We start from the raw sequence: 21481 nt of genomic DNA, 5'->3' as shown, positions 1-21481 counted from the left end.
ATACAGATACATATAGAGATAAAGATAGTGATACAGATAAAATATATATCATAACAATATAATACTAATCAAAGTGAATAGAGAATTAGAGAATAGAGAGGAATTAGGTGGATTGATTGATTGTTGAATGGTTATCAATCATCAACTCGACAACAAACAACATTCCCAACATCATCATCACTACTACTACTGATTAAGTTGTTGTTGTTGTTGTAGTTGTTGTTGTAGTTGTAGTCACTTATTAGTTTGTTTAGCATTATATATTATATCATCATGATGAGCATGTTGAAGAAGAAGTCAAAGACAGGTATGTGTTGTTTGGGTCTCGATCCATCAATCATATAACAAATACTAACAATCAATCATTATAATAACAGAGGATTGGGATAGCAGGAAGGGTTCAGGCACCAATACATCATCGTCATCATCACCATCTGTTGCTACTACAAAGACCGAACCATCGACTCAGGGAATGAATGGAAGTAGCAACAACATAAAGACACCGATAAAGGCAAAGAAGGAGGAGAAAAGTGATACAAAGAATGACAACAAGGACAGCAAGGACATGATACCAGGTCTAAACTTCAAGTATGGACAGAGTGTCTATGGTCGAATGCCAGGTTATCCACTATGGCCTGCAAGAGTAAGCATCATCCTATTCATTCATTCTCCATTCATTGTCTGACACTGACATGGAATGGTACACAATAGATACACAATCCAGCACATTCAATATCAAGTGAGGTCAAGAAGGCACAGCCAAAGAATCAAACAGTAGTCCTACTACACTTCTTCTCGAGTGATGACTAGTAAGTCAATGTTGAGGATGTTGGTTATGGCACACATATGACTAACAGCATACTATTATAGTGCTTGGCTATCACCTGACTGCGTGTTTGACTTCAAGAAGACGACGTTGAAGAAGAAACCAACACAGAAATCATGGCAACGAGCATACAAGTCTGCTCTGAGGTATATCAAGAATGGAGAGCAGGCTGACTATGAGGATTCATCATCATCCGATGAGGATGAACGATCTGACGACTCTGGATCCGAGTACAACAGTGGCGATGATTACGAGCAGGTCAGCGACATTGAAGAGGAACTGAGGTCAGTCAAGGAGAAAGAGAAGAAGGTTAAGGAAAGGGAGAGGGAGAAGGAGAGGGAGAGAGAACGTGAACGTGAACGTGAGCGCGAAAAGGAGAAAGAGAAGGAGAGGGAGAGGGACAGGGCAAAGAAGAAGGCGTCGGACAAACAACCAACATCTAGAGCTTCAACTACCTCGACTTCCTCAACCTCCTCATCATCATCGACGCCATCATCAATCAAGAAGAAACCTACTGCGAGCAAACCATCAATGTCGACAACAACACCTTCTCCTGTGGTCATCAAGAAGACGACGTCATCGTCATCAACATCATCATCAAACAATAATAGTGGACACAGGGTCAAGACCCTGTCAGAGAGGAAGGCATCACTGGCAGAGAAGAAGAAGAAGAGGCAAGAGGCAAAACGCAAGGCTCAAATGCGCAAAAAGGAGAGCAGCAGTGAAAGTAGCGACAGCAGCGATGAAGACAGCGACCGCAGCAGCAGTGGCAGCAGCTTTGGATCGGACGACTTGCCAAGTCCAAAGCGTGGTCGGGATCAGGATGTCAAAAAGAGCCACCACAAGAGGCTGAAGAAGATGAAGGACTCTTCTCCTTCCGCTGCTGCTGCTGCCGCGGATGATGCAAATGTGAAGAGGAAACTCAAGTCATCGTCTGTGTTGTCCTCATCGACATCATCGACATCTTCATCATCCTCGGCAGCGCCATCACTCACATCATCGACATCCTCTGCGCCCACGTCTGCCAAGACAGCCAATAGACTGAGCAGCAGTGGAAACAATATCAACATCCGATCACCACCACTCCAGCCTTTGGCCACATCATCGCCACCTCCTCCCTCACTCTCATCCAAGTCCATGACGACGACGACCACAACCACAACGATAATCAATCGGTCGACAGCAACCGCACCGACATCCAGCTCATTCACAATCGAAGAAACAACGCCATACTACAAGGAGCCACCCAGAAACATCATCATATCCAAGAACACACAGACTACACACTCGCCATGGTCCGTCGACCCGATCGACAAGTCGGCGTCCACTTCCGCACCTGTCGTGCCTCCCTCACAGGCACCACTACCATCGCCAATCACTCAGCAGCAGTTACCACCTCATCATCATCATCTCAATGAGTACTCGAGCTTCGAAGCACCGTACAAGCCAAGTGCATACTCGGCTGCGAGCACACAGATGTTGGACGACCACTATCGCGCCTATGGCGGTGCTGCTGGTTCTGTTGGCAAGCCAGGCGTCGACGACTATCTGAAACTATCCAATGGATCACTGCCACCTTATCCAATCAAGCCTGGCGATCCACTGTACGCACATCCTCCACTGGCGCACCATCTCAGCGAGGGAAGGGTGTCGCCTCTGCACGCCAAACAGGACTTCCTCGAAGAGGAGAGGAGGTATCGCGCATCATTTGGAAGGGAGCGCGACTATGGACATCCCCCCATCCCGCCCCCTGGCGCCCCGCTACGCGGTCCTCGTGACCCGCGTGACGGCTACCCCCCACCTTTGCCAATGCCAGGCGGTGGAGGTGAATACATCGACAGAGTCAGGGACCCGTACGTAGAAGGATACAAACGACCTGGACCATACTATGACAACCTGTCTCCTCGAGGAGACCCGTACGGCCGCCCGCCACCCCCACCTCCGTATGGCGTTGCGCCTCCTCCTCTTCCTGGCTGGGAGCGCGACGAATGGGACTTGGAACGCAGACAATGGGAAAGAGAAAGAGAAAGAGAGTACGACAGACGAGACAGGGAGTGGCGACGCGAATGGGAGATGGAGCCGGGTCGCGAGAGGGGAGGACGAGGCATGCCAGACTACCCTCCCAGAGAGCGATATAGAGGCGGTGGAGGAGAGAGAGGCCGACCGCCTCCACCAGCCTATGCCACCACCCAAGGCGTACCTCCACATATCAATCCAGTGGCAACAGGTGATATTACATACTCATTGACCGACAAGCCAGTGAAGGAGAGCAAATGGGATAAAGGTGGCAGCAGCAGCAGCAATGTACAGGTGCCAACAACAACAAACAGCAACAACAATAGCAGTGGTGGTGCTGGTGATAGATAGCTCAATTCAACAACATGCTCGATAATAAAGCGACCATACTTCCATCCTTCCATCCTTCAATCAATCAATCCAACGGAACAATATACAACAATGTCGTAGTAGATCTCCAAGAGACTGCCCCCGGCCCAACAACGGTAACTCAATCTCGATCTCGCCGTCGTAGTCAAGAGAGTGGTACTGATCAATGTCATTCCTTTAAGAGAACAACCAACCATGATGATGATGATGATGATAACAATGTTAGTAGTGCAGTGGTGTACCTTGTTGACAACTATTCTTTGTTTGATGATTGATTGATTGATTGATGGCTGCCATCCCCATACACCACAACACCAGAGATGTCAATCAAACAATCAATCAATCAATAACCGACCGACCTACGCAATAACATCACCATCACCCTGACGACAGCAACGATACACACACCTCATGTCCTCCCTCTCTCCTTACCACACACTCACTCACTCACTCACTCACACTCATCACGATCACTCCGAGTGATAGGGGGGTGACGGTGTTTCCAGTTGGACTGGAAACACAAATGTTCACTCACACACAACACATACACAAGAGGGTCGCGACGACTTGACATGCTTGACTTTGTTGACAATTCGTCGTCTCTATCAATCACAATGTGTCAATATGTCAACGAGCTCGTTGTGTGTGAGTGGCTACACTACCTTTACTCTGTAGTTGTTGTTGTTGTTGGCGCGCCAGGCGTTTGGTTGGTTACTCTACAGTCTGTTCTGTTTGTTCATGAACAGATAGAGACATCATTCATTATCATTATTATTCAATCTCTAAAGAGAAGTGTAATGTTGCTCAATTACACTCACAGTAGCCAATCTATTAGCTATACACAATCAAGTAGAACAACAAATAACGACAAAGAGAGAGAGAGAGAGAGAGAGAGAGAGATAGAGTTGGGAACATCATCATCAACAACAACATCATCATCATCGTCATATCTATCCCAATAATTAATCAATCAATCATTCAATCAAACAAACAAACAATTAATAATAATAATAATAATATTATAACAATATATAACAACAACATGTCATTGGAGACAGGAAATAATAATGGTCGACTGAGTAGGAGGATGATAACAGACTTCTCTTATTACTTTAATAATTCGGAAATGTCGGATATTATGGTACAGGCCATTGGATATCCATCTGGACAAACTCCCTCACCACAGGTCGCAGGTCAAGTCATTGGTCTAGACTCACAGGGCAATGTAGTGGATAGCCAACCAATATCAGACACCACAACAGTGGACAACTCCCCATCCATCAGGTCGGCGAGGTGGAAACAATATCGCAGCACATCTGGAGTCTGTTGCTATTTGGATAGCGATACAATATATTATGCTCACAAGTTTATATTATGTGCTCGGTCACCTGTTATCAAGAGGATGTTGTCAAGCTCAATGGTGGAGGCATCGTCATCAGTGTTGCGAATTCGTTTCCCGGCGACTGCTGTGCGCGCCATGCTCAAATACTTGTACTCTGGACTCATCGAGCTGACCTCATGTACTGTTCTCGATATAATGTCAGTTGCGGATTATTATAGCTTGGAAGAATTGCTAGAGTACTGTGGATGGTATTCACTACGAGTATGCATGGAGGGCGACAAGGACATGGATATCTGCAAGGTGCTGTTCGCCGCTGAACAATATGGCCTGGCAAAGATACGAACAATGTGCATCGAGTACATCACACAACATTCAATGGACACTCTGTTGTCCTCACCCAACTGGCATCTGCTGACAGAGGAGTCGGTCATCACTATACTGAAACAGGACAATCTTCGTGTCCCCGAGGTGGAGATATTTGACTCACTGGTGCGATGGGCTCGTAAGCAGTTTGCAGTGCTACAGGAGATCGCAGACCAGGCGACAACGCCCAGCGACGCAGTGGACGCGTTCGAGCAGGACTTTTTGCGACGCAAGCTGAAACGACCACTGGAGTGCGTGCGCTTTGCCAACATGACAACACACCAGCTCAGCAACCACATCGAGGCGTCAGGCTTAGTGGACAAGGAGATCATGTTCGATGTATATAGAGGCCTGGCGTCAAAGGACGCGGTGGGACGTGATGAGAGCTCGGGCACACTTCGACAGGGCGTGCAGGACTTCCGCTTCGGCTCGCCTGGCGACGAGAAGGGCCTGTTCTACTACTTTGGCACTTGTGAAGATACGACCGAGTACGAGTCGCCGGTGGCAAGAAACATTGTGACCGTGTCAAGTTCGGCGATGAGCATTGGCTACCCACACCCATTCGTCAGTCGGCTGCCTACCAACATGTACACTGACAAGCTGGAGAACTCCCACTTTACCGTCGACTTGACCGAGCGCTTCGTCATCTGTCCCACCTACTACTCAATGCGATACGCTGGCGACAGTCAGGGCTCTATATACGCAGCACCCAAGCGATGGCAGCTGCAAGGCTCACTGGATGGATGCCAATGGGATGTGTTGCGCGACCATGTTGACGACCTCACACTGAAGGAGGGCTTTGCTGTGGGAGCGTGGCCAGTGGACTCGACACACTCATACCGATACCTACGCATACAGATGACTGGACTGAACCAACGAGATGGCTACGAGCTGTGCGTATGCTGCTTCGAGGTCTATGGCCGTCTGGTCAAGCTGAAAGATCAAGAAGACCAAGATAGCTCACAATCAGAAGATGACTTTGACCTGGACTATGAATACAATCACAACAACGACGACGACGGCGATGAAGGCGATGGCGATGTAGATGGAGATGGAGAGGAAGAGGAAGAGGAAGTAGAAGTTGATGACGAAGTGGAGGAGGAAGAAGAGGTAGATGTGGACGACAATGTTGATGATGATGACAACGATATGGGTGATGGCCAACTGGACCTCGACCACTCATCAGAGATTAACTAACATCCTGCGACCTGGATGGAGGCCAGGCAGTTAGTTGGTACAAATAGAACAATGAATGGATACGTGCGAGCAAGTTGCGAAAGTCGCACATTTGTAGCCCAACAAACTAATCATTTGTGTCACAGATAGGGACTTGTGCCATTGTCTGGTCTTTGCAAAAAGGATCAAAATAGATGGAATTGGGTGTTTTGATGGTTTTTTCACACCAGTGGGTGAGGCAATTTGGGTCCTCCCACCTTTGTGCCACCTTCTTCGTTGGACTGATTAAGGACAGCCTAACTGCCACACAGTGGTTTGTTATCGCAATCGCATAACGAAACGAATGTTCGTTTGATTTCAATCAATCATGATGTATGTGTGTGTGGTACCCTATGGAGTCTAAATATCTATCTATCCATCAATCTATGAATTAGGACCCTATTTGCCGTCACTCGTCTTCTTTTGAATGAGTATGTGTGGGGGTTAGAGGCAAAAGAAGGAGGAGGGGATCAATCAAACTTGGTCCCTATCCATCACAGTCATTGTCAACAATACTTATTATTATTATTACTATCCTCCCATTACTACCTATCTTTGATTGATTGATCGATTGATTATTACATTAAGATATATAAAAATATATTACAATTGAACGACAACTTAGAGAATTGATCAACATACAGCCACAATCAATCAAAGACGAAAGAAGAGTAGAAGTAGTAGATCTTGCTATAGTACCTTCAATCATTGTTGGAAAGTGACATTTCGAGCATTGTTCACAAGATCAAATAACATTACAAACCCCAACTTAAACTCAAACTCAAACTCAATCACACACAATATAAATACAAACTCAAACTCGATAAGAATGGATCATATTTCAATATCACCTGATGTATCACCACACCAGCCAATGGTCATTTCACCTCGTCGTCTAGATGGCGCGAATACTACTACAACTACATCGACCTCAATGGATTATGAACATGAACATACTAAATCAACATTTCATCATGGAGGCATGGTGATAAAGAAAGCAATGGACATTGCCACAGAGATGGAGACACCAATAACATCACCATCATCAACAACATCCACATCAACATCAACACATCTTGAACAACATGTACCATTTGAGTTCAAGTCCATGTCATCCAAACTATTTTCCTTAATGTTATCAATATCTGATGAACACTGGATATCAATACTTCAATATCTGGATCATCGATCACTTCTCAAAATGTCCCAAGTCAGTCGAACATTCTACCGACTTTCCAACGATCGTTTCCTATGGTATGTCCTAGTATAGTATTGGGAATTATTCCTTCGCTCTTGGAATTATCCCACTCACTCTATAAATCAATTTTTAGGCAAAGACTTCTTAGATCAGAGAGACAACAAGTGATGGTACTGCCACCAAACTTTGATTTATCCAGCCCTAAACAGACATTCCAGAGAAGACGCGATTATAGCACTATTACTGAGGCCTTGGCCTCGTTGGTCCTTGGAAAGCGCGAAACATTATTATTGGCACCTGGAGTATATAAGGAGAACTTGGTGATTGATAAGCCAGTGGATATAATTGGTGAAGGAAGGGCTGCCACTGATGTATTGATCGAATCATCACTGGCCAACACATTGGTCATCTCTGCGCAGTATGGATCGATTAACAATGTTGCCGTCAGTCAGTCTGGACATTGGTTCACGATCGACATTGAACAGGGCGGCTTCACCATCAGCAAGTGTGACATCACCAATCACACACTTAGCGCAGTCAAGGTTGGCAAGAATGCCGCGCCATGGATCACCGAGAACTTGATCCACGACTGCAAGGAGGCTGGCATCGCCGTGTTTGGAGGCGAGGGCACCATTTGCGGCAACGTCTTTACAGGCAACCGTTATGGATCGGTGGAGATCGTGTATGCCACAGCCAAGCCCATCGTCAAGATGAACAGAATATACCGAAACAAGGGATATGGCATCCATGTCCACAGCCAGGCCGGCGGCATCATCAGCGAGAACATCATCGAGGAGAACGACAGCGATGGCATCAGCTGCTGGGGCAACGCGTCACCCACCGTAGTCAACAACCGAATCTTTAACAACTTTGAAGACGGCATATATATCCACGAGGACGGCAAGGGCGTGTACGAGCACAACCTCATCTACGGCCAGAAGTTGGACGGCATCCGCATCTCGCGGTCCAACCCGCAGATCTCCAACAACATCATACATCACAACCAGGGCGATGGCATCAGACTGGTGATCCGCGCCAATCCCATCATCACCGAGAATCACATTTGTGAGAACAGACGCGTTGGCATACATATATATCGCGAGGGCCAAGGCATCATCTCCAACAACTTCATCTACGGCAACATGAATGCAGGCATGCAGGTCTACACTCGAGCGCTCACAATCATCACCAACAACAAGATAGTTGACAACACATGTGCAGGAATCTATGTATCTGACTACGCAACAGTAGAGATAAAGGTATGTTTCGCGAAAATAGTGCCTGGCGCGAGAAGTGTATTTCCGTGTTTCCACGAACTAGGAAATGTGTTTCTGAAGACACTCTGGCGGCAACACAGGCCACACACACTACACTCTCAACAAGTTCAACTCAACTCACTCTCTTCTTTCATTCGATTATTATAATGTAGTCAAATGAGATATCAAATAATGGAGAGACAGGTGTAGAGATATACTCTGGAAGCAAGGCATTGGTATTCCAGAATAATATAATAAGGAAGAATAGGGAGACAGGACTGGCATTCTATCAAGACTCAATGCCTAACGACTTTGAGACGATCAATAACTTCTCGGCGAATGGACCCGAAGGCAATGTGCAGTACATCGAACGTGTAGGTCGCGAGACCATGAGCCAACGTCTAAAGAACATCAAGAACAATAGCGCACCAGGCGAGCTTGAGCCCGTCTCCTACCTAGTCGAGCGCGCACTGCAGGCCAGCGTATGCACACTGACCTACACGCGCCAGTACTACCACCCCCAACACTGGTACGAGTGCAAGACATGCTCAGAGCCACGCAAGATACTGGGCCGCTCAGAGATCGCCATCTGCGAGGAGTGCGCCAAGAAGTGCCACGCGGGCCACGACATTGGTGTGAGGAAGTACGGTCACTTCTACTGCGACTGTGGACAACAACATGTCTATCCATGCAAGAGCATTCCAGACGACTACCTAAGGTCACAACCAGCACCCTACGATCACATCAACCATCACACTCACGAGCCAAACAATCTATCCGCATCTGGATGCAGCAGTGTTGTTGGTGTTAGTAGTGGCGCTGGTGCTGTTGGACACAGTTGCTGCGTGTCAGGTCATAGTCGAGGAGGTAGCACTGGACAGAGTGATAACAACACATTTGTCAGTGGTAGTACTGGTGCTGGATGGTACAATATTAGGACACACTTCCAGTAGCCATACCTTGTCAAGTCATCTTAACTTGACCTAACTCACACATTGTATTATTATTGATTAGAGATATAGATAAATCTTATATTCATGCCCATAATTGGATGTATCATTGGGGAAACTATGGTAACCTACCATTACACACACATAATGATCTACTTGTAGAAGGACGTAGGTGTATGCCTAGCCAGCGCTGCGGCCTTGCCCCATTCTTCTTGTGTTCATTGCACTCACAGCAGTCAACCAGCCCCAATTTTGATTAATTGTCGATCGCATTCCATCGTGAACAGTCCGATTTTTTGATTTTTTTATTTTGACTTTTTCAAAATTGAAAAGGATCGGGCTTGAGGAACTAGGCAAAGTAAGGCCCACTCTCGGTGAGGCCGGCCTACCACCAAAACAACAATGGATGCAAAGCAAAAATATCCCACACCGCCGACAAGGCGTTTTGTTAATTGGTCAGTTACACACGCGTTACCTTACCTCTCTCCTCCAATTCTGATCTATGTACAGATGAGAGAAACACAAAGAGAACAGACCGTGTCTGCAACTCATGAGCAAGGCATGAACAACTTACGATGTGGATGACCGGGACAGTATGATAGCTTTGGTGGTGGTAGTGGTATTGACAATAACAACTCAAGTTGGTTCAACCTGCTTGCTGCACACACCTCCTCGATCTGTTCAAGCATTCCTTTCTACACGTGAATTGTTCATTCATTCATTCATTTGCTAAACTTTAATAATATTACAACCAACATTGTTGTAATTGTAATTCAATCACTTCACCGACGTTCACAATCGTCATCGCACACTCACACACCCTTGTAAATACCCTTACCCTACCCTACCCTTATCGAGCGACCAATCACCATCACCATCTCCATCACACCAACATACACAATCATACAATGTCCATTACACCAGATTCATTGACAGGCAATCCCAGTTGGGATGTAGTAGTATGGGTATTCTATGTACTTCGTCTTACAATTCTGGCCACTCAAGAGATAGTATGTGTACCACAGATGATAATGGATGCTCAATACTTCCGTCAAAAGAAGAAGGCACCCAATGCGCGTTGGTACACTCTATTTGGTCTATGTTGTTTCCCACTATGTAAGTACATTAGTCATTGGATGTGATCACATCAAACTAGAATACTGACTCAATCATTCTTTCAATTTTTCAATCAAACATAGTCCGTTTCTCTTATATTATATTCATCTTGGTCGATCATAGATATGACTATGGACACTATGGAGTCCTTGTTTGTTCACTTGGATCAACTGTAGGTACACTGGAGACTTGAGCCTCACTCTCACGACACATATGATCAGACGAAACCCCCATTACCATCACCCCCTTCACACACTAACCAATCAAAATAGTTCTTCCAGTTCTTTATTTATATCTTTGTGATTTGTTTCTGGATGATGTTACTGTACACTTACTTCATATCGGAGAAGATTAGATTGGAGAATGCCAAGAGATGCTGGAGGTTCTCGTGGGGCCTCATTGCATTCGCCGCAGCATTCCACATCAGTTACTTGATCATGTCACCATTTGTCAAATTCAAGATTCTGGACGTTTACTACACAGCTGCATTCGTATTCATGATGCTGCTGGGTGGCCTGCTGATCCTGATCAACGGCCCCATCCTCATGAGCCGACTGAAGAAGCATCAGTCCGAGGTGCAGGGCGCACAGAATGGCGGCGACAAGATCGAAGTGATGATCAAGAAGATCAAGTACCTGTCGTACGTGGTGGCCTTGTCCGTCGTGGTGATCGTCATTCGTAACCTGGTGCTGTACATCAAGCCCGTTCCCGACGACAGCAACATCAAGCACGTATCATCATTCCTCATCTTTTTGGCCGAGACGCTCACCGAGGGCGCCGTCATGCTGGCCATTGCCGATCGTCCACTCAACTACTTCCGCTTCAAGAGCATCATCTCGAGCAGGAAGTTTGGTGACGTCAGCTTCCAGCCGAGCCAGATCTCTGGCAACTCGTCCAAGGGCATGCAGACTGCCCTAGACCTCGGCGACTTTGACGACTCTAGCAACAACAGCGGCAGCGCGAGCCCACAACCCAACTCGGTCAGTATGGACACCTTCTCCGTCGAGGTCAAGGACGAGAGCACTGGAAGCGGAGTCATCATCGAACATGAACTAGAACAATAAATTGTAAGATCATCCTCATTGATTGACTTTGGTCAACTTCAAACTTCCAATGACGCGAATCAAGTGTGAATGATAGATAGGCTGGTGTTTATTCCTCCACCCATGCATTTGTATCTCTCTGGCTGTATGTCTGGATATATCTGTATGAATATGTGTCTGTGGTGTTGCTAAGGAAGAGTAGGGATTACTTGATGTTCTTCAAGAAGTGCCTGTTAAGAAGATGCAATGTCATGTTGACATCCAACACCATGCTGTCCAGCTTCAATACAGGGATGCCGACTGATGCCTTCTCGAGCAGATCGTCCAGCTCCAGTTGGATTGAACCAGCTGTGGCCAAACCAATCTTGGCTTCAATGTCAAATATGCCTGGCGTGTCTGTGGAGATATAGAAGTTCGTTGAACCATGTGATATCTTTGGAATGTCCGACTCAACAATGATGCCCTTCTTTACCAACTCCTTATATGATAGCTTGACTGGCTTTGTCTTCTTCTTGCTACATTGGTTTGATTGATTGAGTATGTCAGTAATGAGGGCGGTGACTCCATATGGCCGCCAGCCAAGTATACATACTCTTTGGATGAATAGTGTAGCAATACATCCTTGAGATAGGATGTGTAATGTTGGATCTGCTCGTTGAGATAGCTTTGGTGCTTCCTTAGATCACGTAGAGCGATTGTCAGACGCATTCTCTCCTTTCTCTGATGCTCGCGTATCTCTTGTCTGTTGATGACCTCCATTGATATCATTCTAATGAACGACTCGTTGCTAGAGTTGACAGTTCCATCGGCCTCCATCTTCTTTAGGTTGTCCAGCACCTTCTCGGCGTTGGCAGTCAGCTGCGCGTTTCCGCTCGACTGACCGTGCTGCACGGCCGTCTTGAGGATGGCGACAATGTCGTCCTGATGGGACCTCTGGTCCTGTGGCGGGATCATCCTGAATATGTACAACAGCAGCTCCTTGGTCTCCTCGAGCAGCGTGGCCGAGGTGGAGATTTCACGCTCCATGTGCTCCTTGAAGCGGTTGGTCAGTGTGAGCTGGATCTCCCTGTCGTTGTCCTCGTTGACGGCGGGGGGTTCGGGCAGTGCCTTGAGTATCAGCTCGAGCGGGTCCTCCTTCTCCTTGAGCTTCAGCGACTTGAGGTTGAGCAGCAACAGCTTGTGTGTCTGTGATATCTCGGACAAAGAGACGATGATCACTGGATTCAGCTTGAGCGTCAGCTCGTTGTACTTATCGACGCGCAGGTATTCCGAAGGGTCTGTCACCTGAATCAAATCATCAAAGTACTGTCTAACAAAGTTCATCTTTGACATGATCCAAGTGTTCAGTGGCTGCATCCATCGCTCACCTCCTTGATTCTGGAATGTCTTCAATGAGAATAAGTTCTGCAATACCTTGGCAATCTGTGTTTGATGGGTAGGTGTCAGTCGGGCTCTTGGCCTCACTCGCTCAATCAATCATTCAAACATACTGTAACAAGATTCTTCCTGGAGTTCATTGACAATTCCTTCTTGATGATCTCGAAAGAGTCGGGTGTGACAATGGCCAAGTTCATGAAACGGTAGTAGACAAGGTATCCAATGACCTTGCCAATGTCATCGCCAGATGAGCTAAAGTTCTGTTTTGCGATGGAGTAGATCTGCTTGCAGATCCATCGGATGCCGTAGGGCAGACGGTTAAGTGACTCGATGATGCCATTGAAGAAGAGGTCGCATATCTGCGAGCACTTTTCGACGCGCGGCGCCAGGATGTCCTGCACCTCCTTGATCTGCAGGATCTGGTCCTCGGCCAGACCACGGTTCATTGTGCTCTTGGCGCCCGTCTGGATCTCCTGCTCGCTGATCATGTTCTGGTAGATCTGCACGGCGTTGAGCTCCAGGTTGAGGTCGGGTGCGTTGATCACGTGATTCTCGAGAATGGGCGCGATGATCTGCTTGAGGAACTCGTGACCCTGCTTCCTGCGCGTGTAAGTGATGATCATCTTGGGCACGACAGAGTCACTGGAAATCAGGTCAACCGCGGACTTGATGCAGGACATCTCCTGGCTGATGGCCAGACGGAAGAGACTGAGGATGAGGAACTCCTCACGGGGTGAGAAGGCGTCGCCAAACAGTGTGAGCAGAACTGTGTCAAGGAAGGTGTCCATCTGATCAGCCTGCACCTTTGTCACCAACTTGGCCAAGTAATGTGGTTCAGTCTGCAATAGATAGAACAAGTTCTGATAAGACTCTATCTGTTTGGTATCCAAATTGATTGCTGCATGTCCTTCATCCTTCTTCTTCTTCTTCTTCTTCTCGTCCAGTCCCAAAAGGTCCTGTTTGTATGTTCATCCGTGGAAGAGGGATGGGATGGTTAGTCTCGTGCGTCAGTCCGTCCGCCCGCAGGCATGCGAGCATCCTCCAACACTACTCTCTACTCACCTTAATACTAGATCGATGCTTGATCAAGAGGGCAATACGCTTGTCAAGCTTGCTTAGGTCTCGCTCCAAGAGATGGTTGCGACGAATCTCAGCCACCATGTTTCGCTTAAGTTCCTGGATCTCGGCAATCCAGTCAGTCTCAATGTCCTCCTTCTGCTTGTTGAGCAGCGACTGGATCTCAGAGACGCACAGGTTGCCCGAGAGAAGACGCTCCTCGTTCATCTTGGCGTCCATCAGCTTCTTGAGTGCATTGCGCGCCTGCAGCAGAGAGACGACGACCAGACGCTCCTCGAACCACGGCAGACTCTTGTCATCCTTGTACGAATACTCCTGTTTCTGGGGCGGCTTCTCCTTGTTGAGCAGCTCACGCATTGTGTTGATATCAGTGATGGTCAATTTCTGACTTGCGCGTTTGGCATCGCCAGCTGCACTCTGATCATTTGAAATATCATCATCATCATCATCATCTTCGAGCAATACTACATCCTCATCGTCGTCAATTATATATTGATTGAATGCTTCGCTTGTTGGTGAGGTTGATGAAGACATCCTTATATATGTGTTTCTAAATTGATTGATTGATTGATTGATTGACTGATCGAATTGATTGTTTGAATGTTTGGTCGATCTATGTTGCTAAGTTATGTATAAATATATATATATATGTATGTTATTTAAACATAGAGCTTGACTGAGATTGGAATATATCGAGCGACTTAAAGAGAGAAAGGCAAGAGAGTGGAGCTCATTCACCACATTTAGATGCTTTGAGGTTGTTTTTTGAATGAAAAGAGCCAATTCAAATAATAATGTCGAGAGACATGGGTGGGTCTTGTTCAATTCATTCACTCTTCATTTCATTCTTTGGATTTATTTCTTACAATTGTAAATATATATATCGATCCTAGCACAAGCAAGGTACTACTAAATAGTGTTTGTGTGTATTTATACCATGTACATATTATGTTTCTTGAAATGATTGATCACGACATTATCATGTTGGGTATTCATCAACTAAGTGTTAATCTGTTTAATGGTAATTAATTAATGTTCTGAGTCATCCTCAAATTCTGATCAATCAATGAATGATTCAACAACATTACTTTACTTATAAACTTACTCACTAATCATATGTAACTATTATCCAAACTTTGATGTTCAAGTGATCTTGATCTTGATCTTCACAATGGTCAGAAGAAATGGGTGGTCCAACCTAAATCTTTGAGTTTCCAGAACTTGAGAATACAATCATTTGATCATATGATTGATTGATTCATTGTGTTGCAATTTAACCTTTGGAAACAACAGTTGTTCATAATCATTCAAACCAATAATTGATAAAGACAGAGAATTCCAACAATGATATCAATAGTGGATAATCAATCTCAATATATTGAGGTGAGTTAGTTATTATTTGTTTCGTGATTGAATGAATAAATAGATACTAACAATAATAATTTATTCATTGATTAAAAGATACCAAATGGATATGCACTCAGACTACTATGTATTAAAGATTATGTTGACAATAATGGCGTCCAGAGACTGTTTGGTGACATGTGGTTGTTGGTCAACTGTACACGGATGAAGAAGAGGCCTGAAGTAGTGACAGAGTTGGCCAAGGGTTACCAAGTAAGCGCCGAACAACCACTAAAGATAAGAGCTCGAGGTACATTCTTTGATCAGAATGGCACCAAGAGGACAACCAACGACATCTGGACCGAGACGACCGAAGGAACGTACTACCCTAGGGCCAGGGAGGAGGTGCTTACAGCTCTTGGAAATATCAACTCCAACCAAGAGGAGAAGAAAGCCCTAGAGGTCAAGGTCATCAACAAGATCAACTCAATGTTCGCTTCACTATTTACCAAGTCTCTTGCTATTGAAACTTTGCTAGCCGGACCAAACGAACAATGTGATGTCGCGACTCCAGGACAGGTGGCATCAATTGTTGAGTCGATGGACTTCCCGCCGAGTAGTGACATGGTAGATTATCGCCCACCTCCAATGGTTGCCAAAGGGAACGTATCTGAATTGATAACCTCATTTACAAAGACAACGCCTCCGATTCAACATTTGGAGGCATTCAATGATACAATCATTGATAATATTGTCAAGAACTTTGCCGATAGATTCCCAGATATGTCTGTGCATGCTGATGAAGATGGTTCCATTGCCATTGGTTCATCAACATCGGAGCAGGAGCGAGTGGACCTTGCCGCACACCTAATGGCCATCACCACAGCCCCAATCGCCTTTGTCGTCAAGGACCAAGATGTTAAAGTTGCAGTCAATTGTTTACAAGATGGAAACTTGATGTTTGAGATCCAAGACAACAAGGAAGGTCCCAAAGATACCTCAAAGATTACAGTATATGGAAGTCACGTAGATATTGGTCGATCTTTATACAATATTGATCAGAAGGCCTCAGCCAGAGTAGAAATAGTTGATATTGTACCACAGATGATAGACATGGTCTCACCTAAAAGGGTAACCAAGCTTGACCTGTCGCCACTATTTAAAGCTGGAGAAGACTTTGCTTGGGCTAATTGGCCACTTGATCTGCCACCCCTCCGCCACGTCCAGGTGAACACCCATCTTCATCCATCATCACAACCCTACAACTCTAGAGATTCATTCATTGCCGGGTATAAATCAATGTACCCCTCAGATAAGGACGTAGACTTAGTACATGGACGATTCGTCTGGCATGGAACATCACACGGCTCCTTCCCCTCCATCCTCAAGGATGGATTCCTGCCCTCATACAGAAGCGTTCAGGCTTACGGCCCTGGAGAATACTTTGGATACAATGCCGGTGTCTCAATGGGCTATTGCTCACATTCCCAGGGCAAGATGTTGTTGGCATTCATATTGGATGGACCTCAAACTTCATTACATGGTACATATTGTTATGTGGTCAATAATCCCAAAGATGGTAAATGTAGTTTCAACGTCCCAGTACATGTGTTGTCATTCTCAGATGACCCTACCTCTGAGCAATACAACTCACTTCCAATCATAGAGTCGATAAATATTGCCAGTACAAATTGGATATCACCATTTAGATGGCAGTGGAAAGACGAAGGTCGTTGGGAGTACTACCTGCCAGAGGTCAACGCATTGATTGATAAGAATCATTGTCTTAAAACACAATCATTCAGTACACCTCCAATTCTCCGACTGGTAGATGGCGAGCTACAAGTCTACACGATTGACTTGACCAATAGTCGACAGATAAATGAGTCTTCCAAATACAAGAGAGCAATACAACGTACAGTTGAGGATGACATTGATCCCAGTACACTGCAGGTTCTTGGTATCGAACTCAGTCCTGCAGACAATGACTCAATAACAGGGGCATTCACAAGATACATTCAAGACCAGTGTGGACCAGTCGTGACCCTGTTATTGAACAACAATCAAAGATGGAACTTCAACTTCAACCTTGGCGTTGCGCAATGGGAGGACAAGACCTACATGCTGAGCATTGGTGGAGACTTTAGTTCTGATTACTCGGATACTGAATCTCTCGATAGCGACGAAAGTGATGAAGACCTTGTTGATATTCAGCCAAAGAGGACAGGTTGTAGAACACAATAAATGCCACAATGTATAATACTTGTTAGTTACCTTACAATCACCATCTTAATATATATTATTACATGTTCCTCAATCACATCTTTAGATAGAGGAGTGTCGATGGATGTACATTAGAGAGACCCTGATGACCTCTTATTGGGTCTTGCAGTCTGACCTCCTCTTCTCGTGGTGGTGTGGTTGGACCAGAGGAGGGGTAGCTGCGGATCGCGAGGATGTGGCGGCAGCGGTGGAGTAGGTTGAGTATCTAGAGTTTGATGCATTTCCAGGATATCCACTCTGTTGTTGGTATATCACTTGGGGCTGAGGCTGTTGCTGTGCCGGGGCAGATGCATGTGACGAGGATGAGCTGTGGTGGTGGCGGTGGTGGTGACGATGGCTGCTACTTGTGTTACTGTTGCTACTAGCATGGCCGCTTGATGAGGAGCTGCCGCTGCTGTTGCTACCGCTTGAATGTCCGTTTGAGTTGGCAGTTGTACTTGGAGCCTTGAATATTGGCAAACTGTTAAGACCGTCATTAATGTGTGATGTCCACATATGTTGAGTATCAAGGGTCATTGCCTTGACATATGCCAGTCTACTCTCTTCAAAATGTCCAAGTTGTCTTAAACACAATCCCTTTCTCATATATGCTTTAACTAAATAATATGAATTAGTGAGTTAAATGATCATTCAATCAATTGTATTGAATTTAGTAATATTACACATACCATTGGTGTTGCTTAATCTTATTGCTTCATCACAGTCCATTAATGCTCTCTTATATTGACGCAGATGAATGTAACATTGTGCTCTATTGTTGAACAGAACACAGTTCTTTGGATCGGACGAATTTGTCACCTTGTCAATGGCATTGTTATAATGTAGAATGGCTGTTGCAAACTTATTTTGATAATAACTTGTATTACCTAACTCCTTCTCAGAGTCCAAAGATACACTAATATATCTGGGTTAGTATTTGTAATTTTTATTATCATGCAATACTGTTGATTACTACATACCCATGGTCTAGATCAATTACAGAACCTTTGGCAGGACTGGCCAAAGAACATATTGAACGAATGGTGAATGCTGGATGGATTGGTGATGGATCCTTAGCACAGACTGGACATCTGTCTGGCTTTGTCTCTAGACAACTGTTGAGACAGAACTCACAAAAGGTATGTCCACAACTTGTGTCACAAGCATCCTGGAAGATATCTGCACAGATTGGACAGGTCAATAATTCACTGTCAACAAATAATTCTGACATTCTATCTTATCTAATCAAATCTAATCTGATCTATGATCATAAACTAATTTGATAATTTATAAATTAATAATAAATAATATAAAGGATAAATAAATAATATATAATATAATAATAAATAATCAACAATGTTATGTATTTACAAATATAAATATATAAGTAGTGAGGTAATAAATAAAGTAAAGTAAATTAGACAATGACACTGGCGAGAGTCCAAAGTATTCTTCGATGTGGTCTGGAATGTGTGTGTTGGAGGGTGTTGGTGGACCTTCCAAGTGTATGAATATCTGTAGAAGGTGTTGTTGTTGCAATCTGAAAGTGAGTGAATGACTTCAGATGTGTAGAGAGAGTCAGTGTGGGAGTAGTTGTGTAGCCCCATCTTAACACTACCTTAAGGTAGGGTGTAGATTGAAGTGTGTTAAGTGTGGTCATTATCACAATTTATGAGTATTGCCTAATATGGTATGGACAAGGGAAAGTGGGGTCAAGCTCGAGCTTGGGGGTTGGTTGTCAATCTCTGTTTACCTGGTTCATTGCAACATGAATTGAACTTCGTTGAGATGAAGTGAGGTGAATGAGTGAGATGAAGTTATAACTGATCTTGAATATATATCATATTATTGTTGTTGTAGATGTAGTTGTATAACAAATAATAAAGTCAAGATAGTGATGTTGACTCATTGATGATGACTCACAAACACCGTGGAGCTGGGTCAACTTGGAACACTTTTCCAAACATTGAATTCTGTGTGTGTTTGACAAACAAACAAATAAATGAATGATGATTGAATGAATCAGGGATCTTCAAAGCATTATTAATATAGATTGAAGAGATAATATAAAGTAGAAAATGGTACTATTTGCAATGTTGTCAAGAATTGATGGCTTGATGCTATCTGAATCAATGGATACATCACAGAATGATTCGTTCGACAAGACATACAGAGACCAAGCAAAGATGATCTTTAGCAAGTTGTCAAGAGTCTCAGAGAAGGCAATGACACTTGATACCGATAAATATTACTTTGCGTATGTGTCCAAGAATGAATGATTGATCATGTTCCAGGTACAAACATCTAACTCTAATCACATGACAACAATCAATTACATAATAATAATAGATATATAATAGAGAATGACGTTTGTTATCTATGTCTATGCGAGCGATCATACCCAAAGAAGTTAGCGTTCCACTTTTTGGAAGAGCTGTACAAGGAGTTTGATACATCATATGGAGCAGAGGTTGCATTGGCCAAACGACCCTATCACTTTGTCAAGTTTGAGACATTCATCACCAAGACAAAGAAACTGTACAAAGATACGCGATCGCAGCGCAACCTGTCCGACGTCTCATTCGAACTGCGAGACGTCCAAAAGATCATGACAAAGAACATCAGAGACATTGTTGGAAGAGGCGAGAAGTTGAATGGTACGTACTAATCTCGAGCGAGCTAGGAAGTGAGTGAATGACATGTACTGACACTTTGGCGCAATAACAACAACAATGATGTAGATGTCAACCAAAAGTCAGAGATGCTGTTGGCAGACTCGATGAGATATGAGAAGCAGACGATTGACTTGGCCTCCAAGTTGTTCTTTAAGAAATATGGTCCACTCCTTATACTCCTATTGTTCTTTGTCCTCTTGTACATAAGGTTCGCCTATTGGTAGTCCATGGTTATCATATAGTCATTCAATCAAGCAATAAAGGTAGAGTCCCAAAGTACGATCGACATGCATTGGTATGTATGAATGTAGACGCCATCGACCTCCATCGGTGGAGGTAATGAATGGACATGTAGGTTTATTATTAGTTTCGGTGATCGATTGATTCGATTGATAGGATTGATTGGAATGACGATATTATCTCTTCTCCTTGTGAAGGAAGGCAAGAGCGAGATAGGCCAACACAAAGTAGACTACTCCCCACATGATGGTGACACCAAGTGCACCTCCACGTGACCAGTCGTCCAGTCCATATGCTCGTAGTACGTCGTTGCCACTTGGGAATAGACATGGCATGGGTGCAGGTGGACACTCCATCTTGATGTCCTGGAACTGGTTTACCATGAGCGAGGCGAATGAGTAGTATAATGGGTTGAGCCAGTGTAGCCAGCCAAAGGATGCTGGAAGTTGATTGACAGGCACAAAGAATCCGGCAAACAATTGATAGATTACAGAGACGGTCGAGCCAATGGCAAAGGCAGGATCACTGGCACCAGTTAAGTTGGTAAGGAAGATTATACAGAGGTCAGATAGAAGGTGGACCACGTAGAAGCAGACCATTGCGAATAGGAACACGGTAAAGTCCCATCTAAGCTTGGAAATTGCATAAGTGATGCCGCCAAACAATATGGCCACGAGGAAGATGACAATGTTCTCCACGGTCATCGTTGCCAAGTAGTATGGAAGTGGATGGTAGATCTTGGCAGCTCTCTCTTTGTTGAAAAGAGCGCGATCGGATAAGACTAGAGTATGTGTGGAAGGTGGTGGGGGGGG

General features: G+C 44.8%; 9 protein-coding genes across 9 annotated transcripts; 6 read left to right on the top strand and 3 right to left on the bottom strand.

Annotated features, from left to right (window-relative positions):
• Window positions 1-276: 276 nt before the first annotated feature.
• SAMD00019534_024000 (hypothetical protein) lies at window positions 277-3193 on the top strand (the record flags this gene model as incomplete). The annotated part of the gene is made up of 4 exons (XM_012901698.1): window positions 277-307; window positions 378-643; window positions 712-809; window positions 871-3193. The coding sequence occupies 4 exons, from the start codon at window positions 277-279 to the stop codon at window positions 3191-3193; spliced, it is 2718 nt and encodes a 905-aa protein (XP_012757152.1).
• A 1372-nt stretch (window positions 3194-4565) lies between these two features.
• SAMD00019534_023990 (hypothetical protein) lies at window positions 4566-6107 on the top strand (the record flags this gene model as incomplete). Its single annotated transcript, XM_012901697.1, has 1 exon — window positions 4566-6107. A coding segment is annotated over one exon (1542 nt), but the record flags the coding sequence as incomplete, so codon positions are not given.
• A 1024-nt stretch (window positions 6108-7131) lies between these two features.
• Window positions 7132-9538, top strand: SAMD00019534_023980 (hypothetical protein; the record flags this gene model as incomplete). The annotated part of the gene is made up of 3 exons (XM_012901696.1): window positions 7132-7385; window positions 7463-8588; window positions 8759-9538. The coding sequence occupies 3 exons, from the start codon at window positions 7132-7134 to the stop codon at window positions 9536-9538; spliced, it is 2160 nt and encodes a 719-aa protein (XP_012757150.1).
• A 905-nt stretch (window positions 9539-10443) lies between these two features.
• SAMD00019534_023970 (hypothetical protein) lies at window positions 10444-11715 on the top strand (the record flags this gene model as incomplete). Its single annotated transcript, XM_012901695.1, has 3 exons — window positions 10444-10651; window positions 10735-10823; window positions 10924-11715. 3 exons carry the CDS (start codon window positions 10444-10446, stop codon window positions 11713-11715), a joined length of 1089 nt encoding a protein of 362 aa, XP_012757149.1.
• A 184-nt stretch (window positions 11716-11899) lies between these two features.
• On the bottom strand, window positions 11900-14682 carry SAMD00019534_023960 (hypothetical protein; the record flags this gene model as incomplete). Its single annotated transcript, XM_012901694.1, has 4 exons — window positions 11900-12209; window positions 12287-13116; window positions 13185-14027; window positions 14134-14682. The coding sequence occupies 4 exons, from the start codon at window positions 14680-14682 to the stop codon at window positions 11900-11902; spliced, it is 2532 nt and encodes an 843-aa protein (XP_012757148.1).
• Window positions 14683-15690: 1008 nt separating this feature from the next.
• On the top strand, window positions 15691-17736 carry SAMD00019534_023950 (hypothetical protein; the record flags this gene model as incomplete). The annotated part of the gene is made up of 2 exons (XM_012901693.1): window positions 15691-17071; window positions 17159-17736. 2 exons carry the CDS (start codon window positions 15691-15693, stop codon window positions 17734-17736), a joined length of 1959 nt encoding a protein of 652 aa, XP_012757147.1.
• Window positions 17737-17868: 132 nt separating this feature from the next.
• On the bottom strand, window positions 17869-18985 carry SAMD00019534_023940 (hypothetical protein; the record flags this gene model as incomplete). The annotated part of the gene is made up of 3 exons (XM_012901692.1): window positions 17869-18371; window positions 18444-18670; window positions 18735-18985. 3 exons carry the CDS (start codon window positions 18983-18985, stop codon window positions 17869-17871), a joined length of 981 nt encoding a protein of 326 aa, XP_012757146.1.
• An 847-nt stretch (window positions 18986-19832) lies between these two features.
• On the top strand, window positions 19833-20653 carry SAMD00019534_023930 (hypothetical protein; the record flags this gene model as incomplete). The annotated part of the gene is made up of 3 exons (XM_012901691.1): window positions 19833-20011; window positions 20104-20411; window positions 20496-20653. The coding sequence occupies 3 exons, from the start codon at window positions 19833-19835 to the stop codon at window positions 20651-20653; spliced, it is 645 nt and encodes a 214-aa protein (XP_012757145.1).
• Window positions 20654-20845: 192 nt separating this feature from the next.
• On the bottom strand, window positions 20846-21450 carry SAMD00019534_023920 (hypothetical protein; the record flags this gene model as incomplete). Its single annotated transcript, XM_012901690.1, has 1 exon — window positions 20846-21450. A coding segment is annotated over one exon (605 nt), but the record flags the coding sequence as incomplete, so codon positions are not given.
• Between the last annotated feature and the right edge of the window lie 31 nt (window positions 21451-21481).

Source organism: Acytostelium subglobosum (genome assembly GCF_000787575.1).
Source record: "Acytostelium subglobosum LB1 DNA, scaffold: scaffold4, whole genome shotgun sequence".
NCBI lineage: Eukaryota > Evosea > Eumycetozoa > Acytosteliales > Acytosteliaceae > Acytostelium > Acytostelium subglobosum.
Note: the sequence above shows the minus strand (reverse complement) of the source record. Positions and strands in the feature narration are given on the sequence as shown.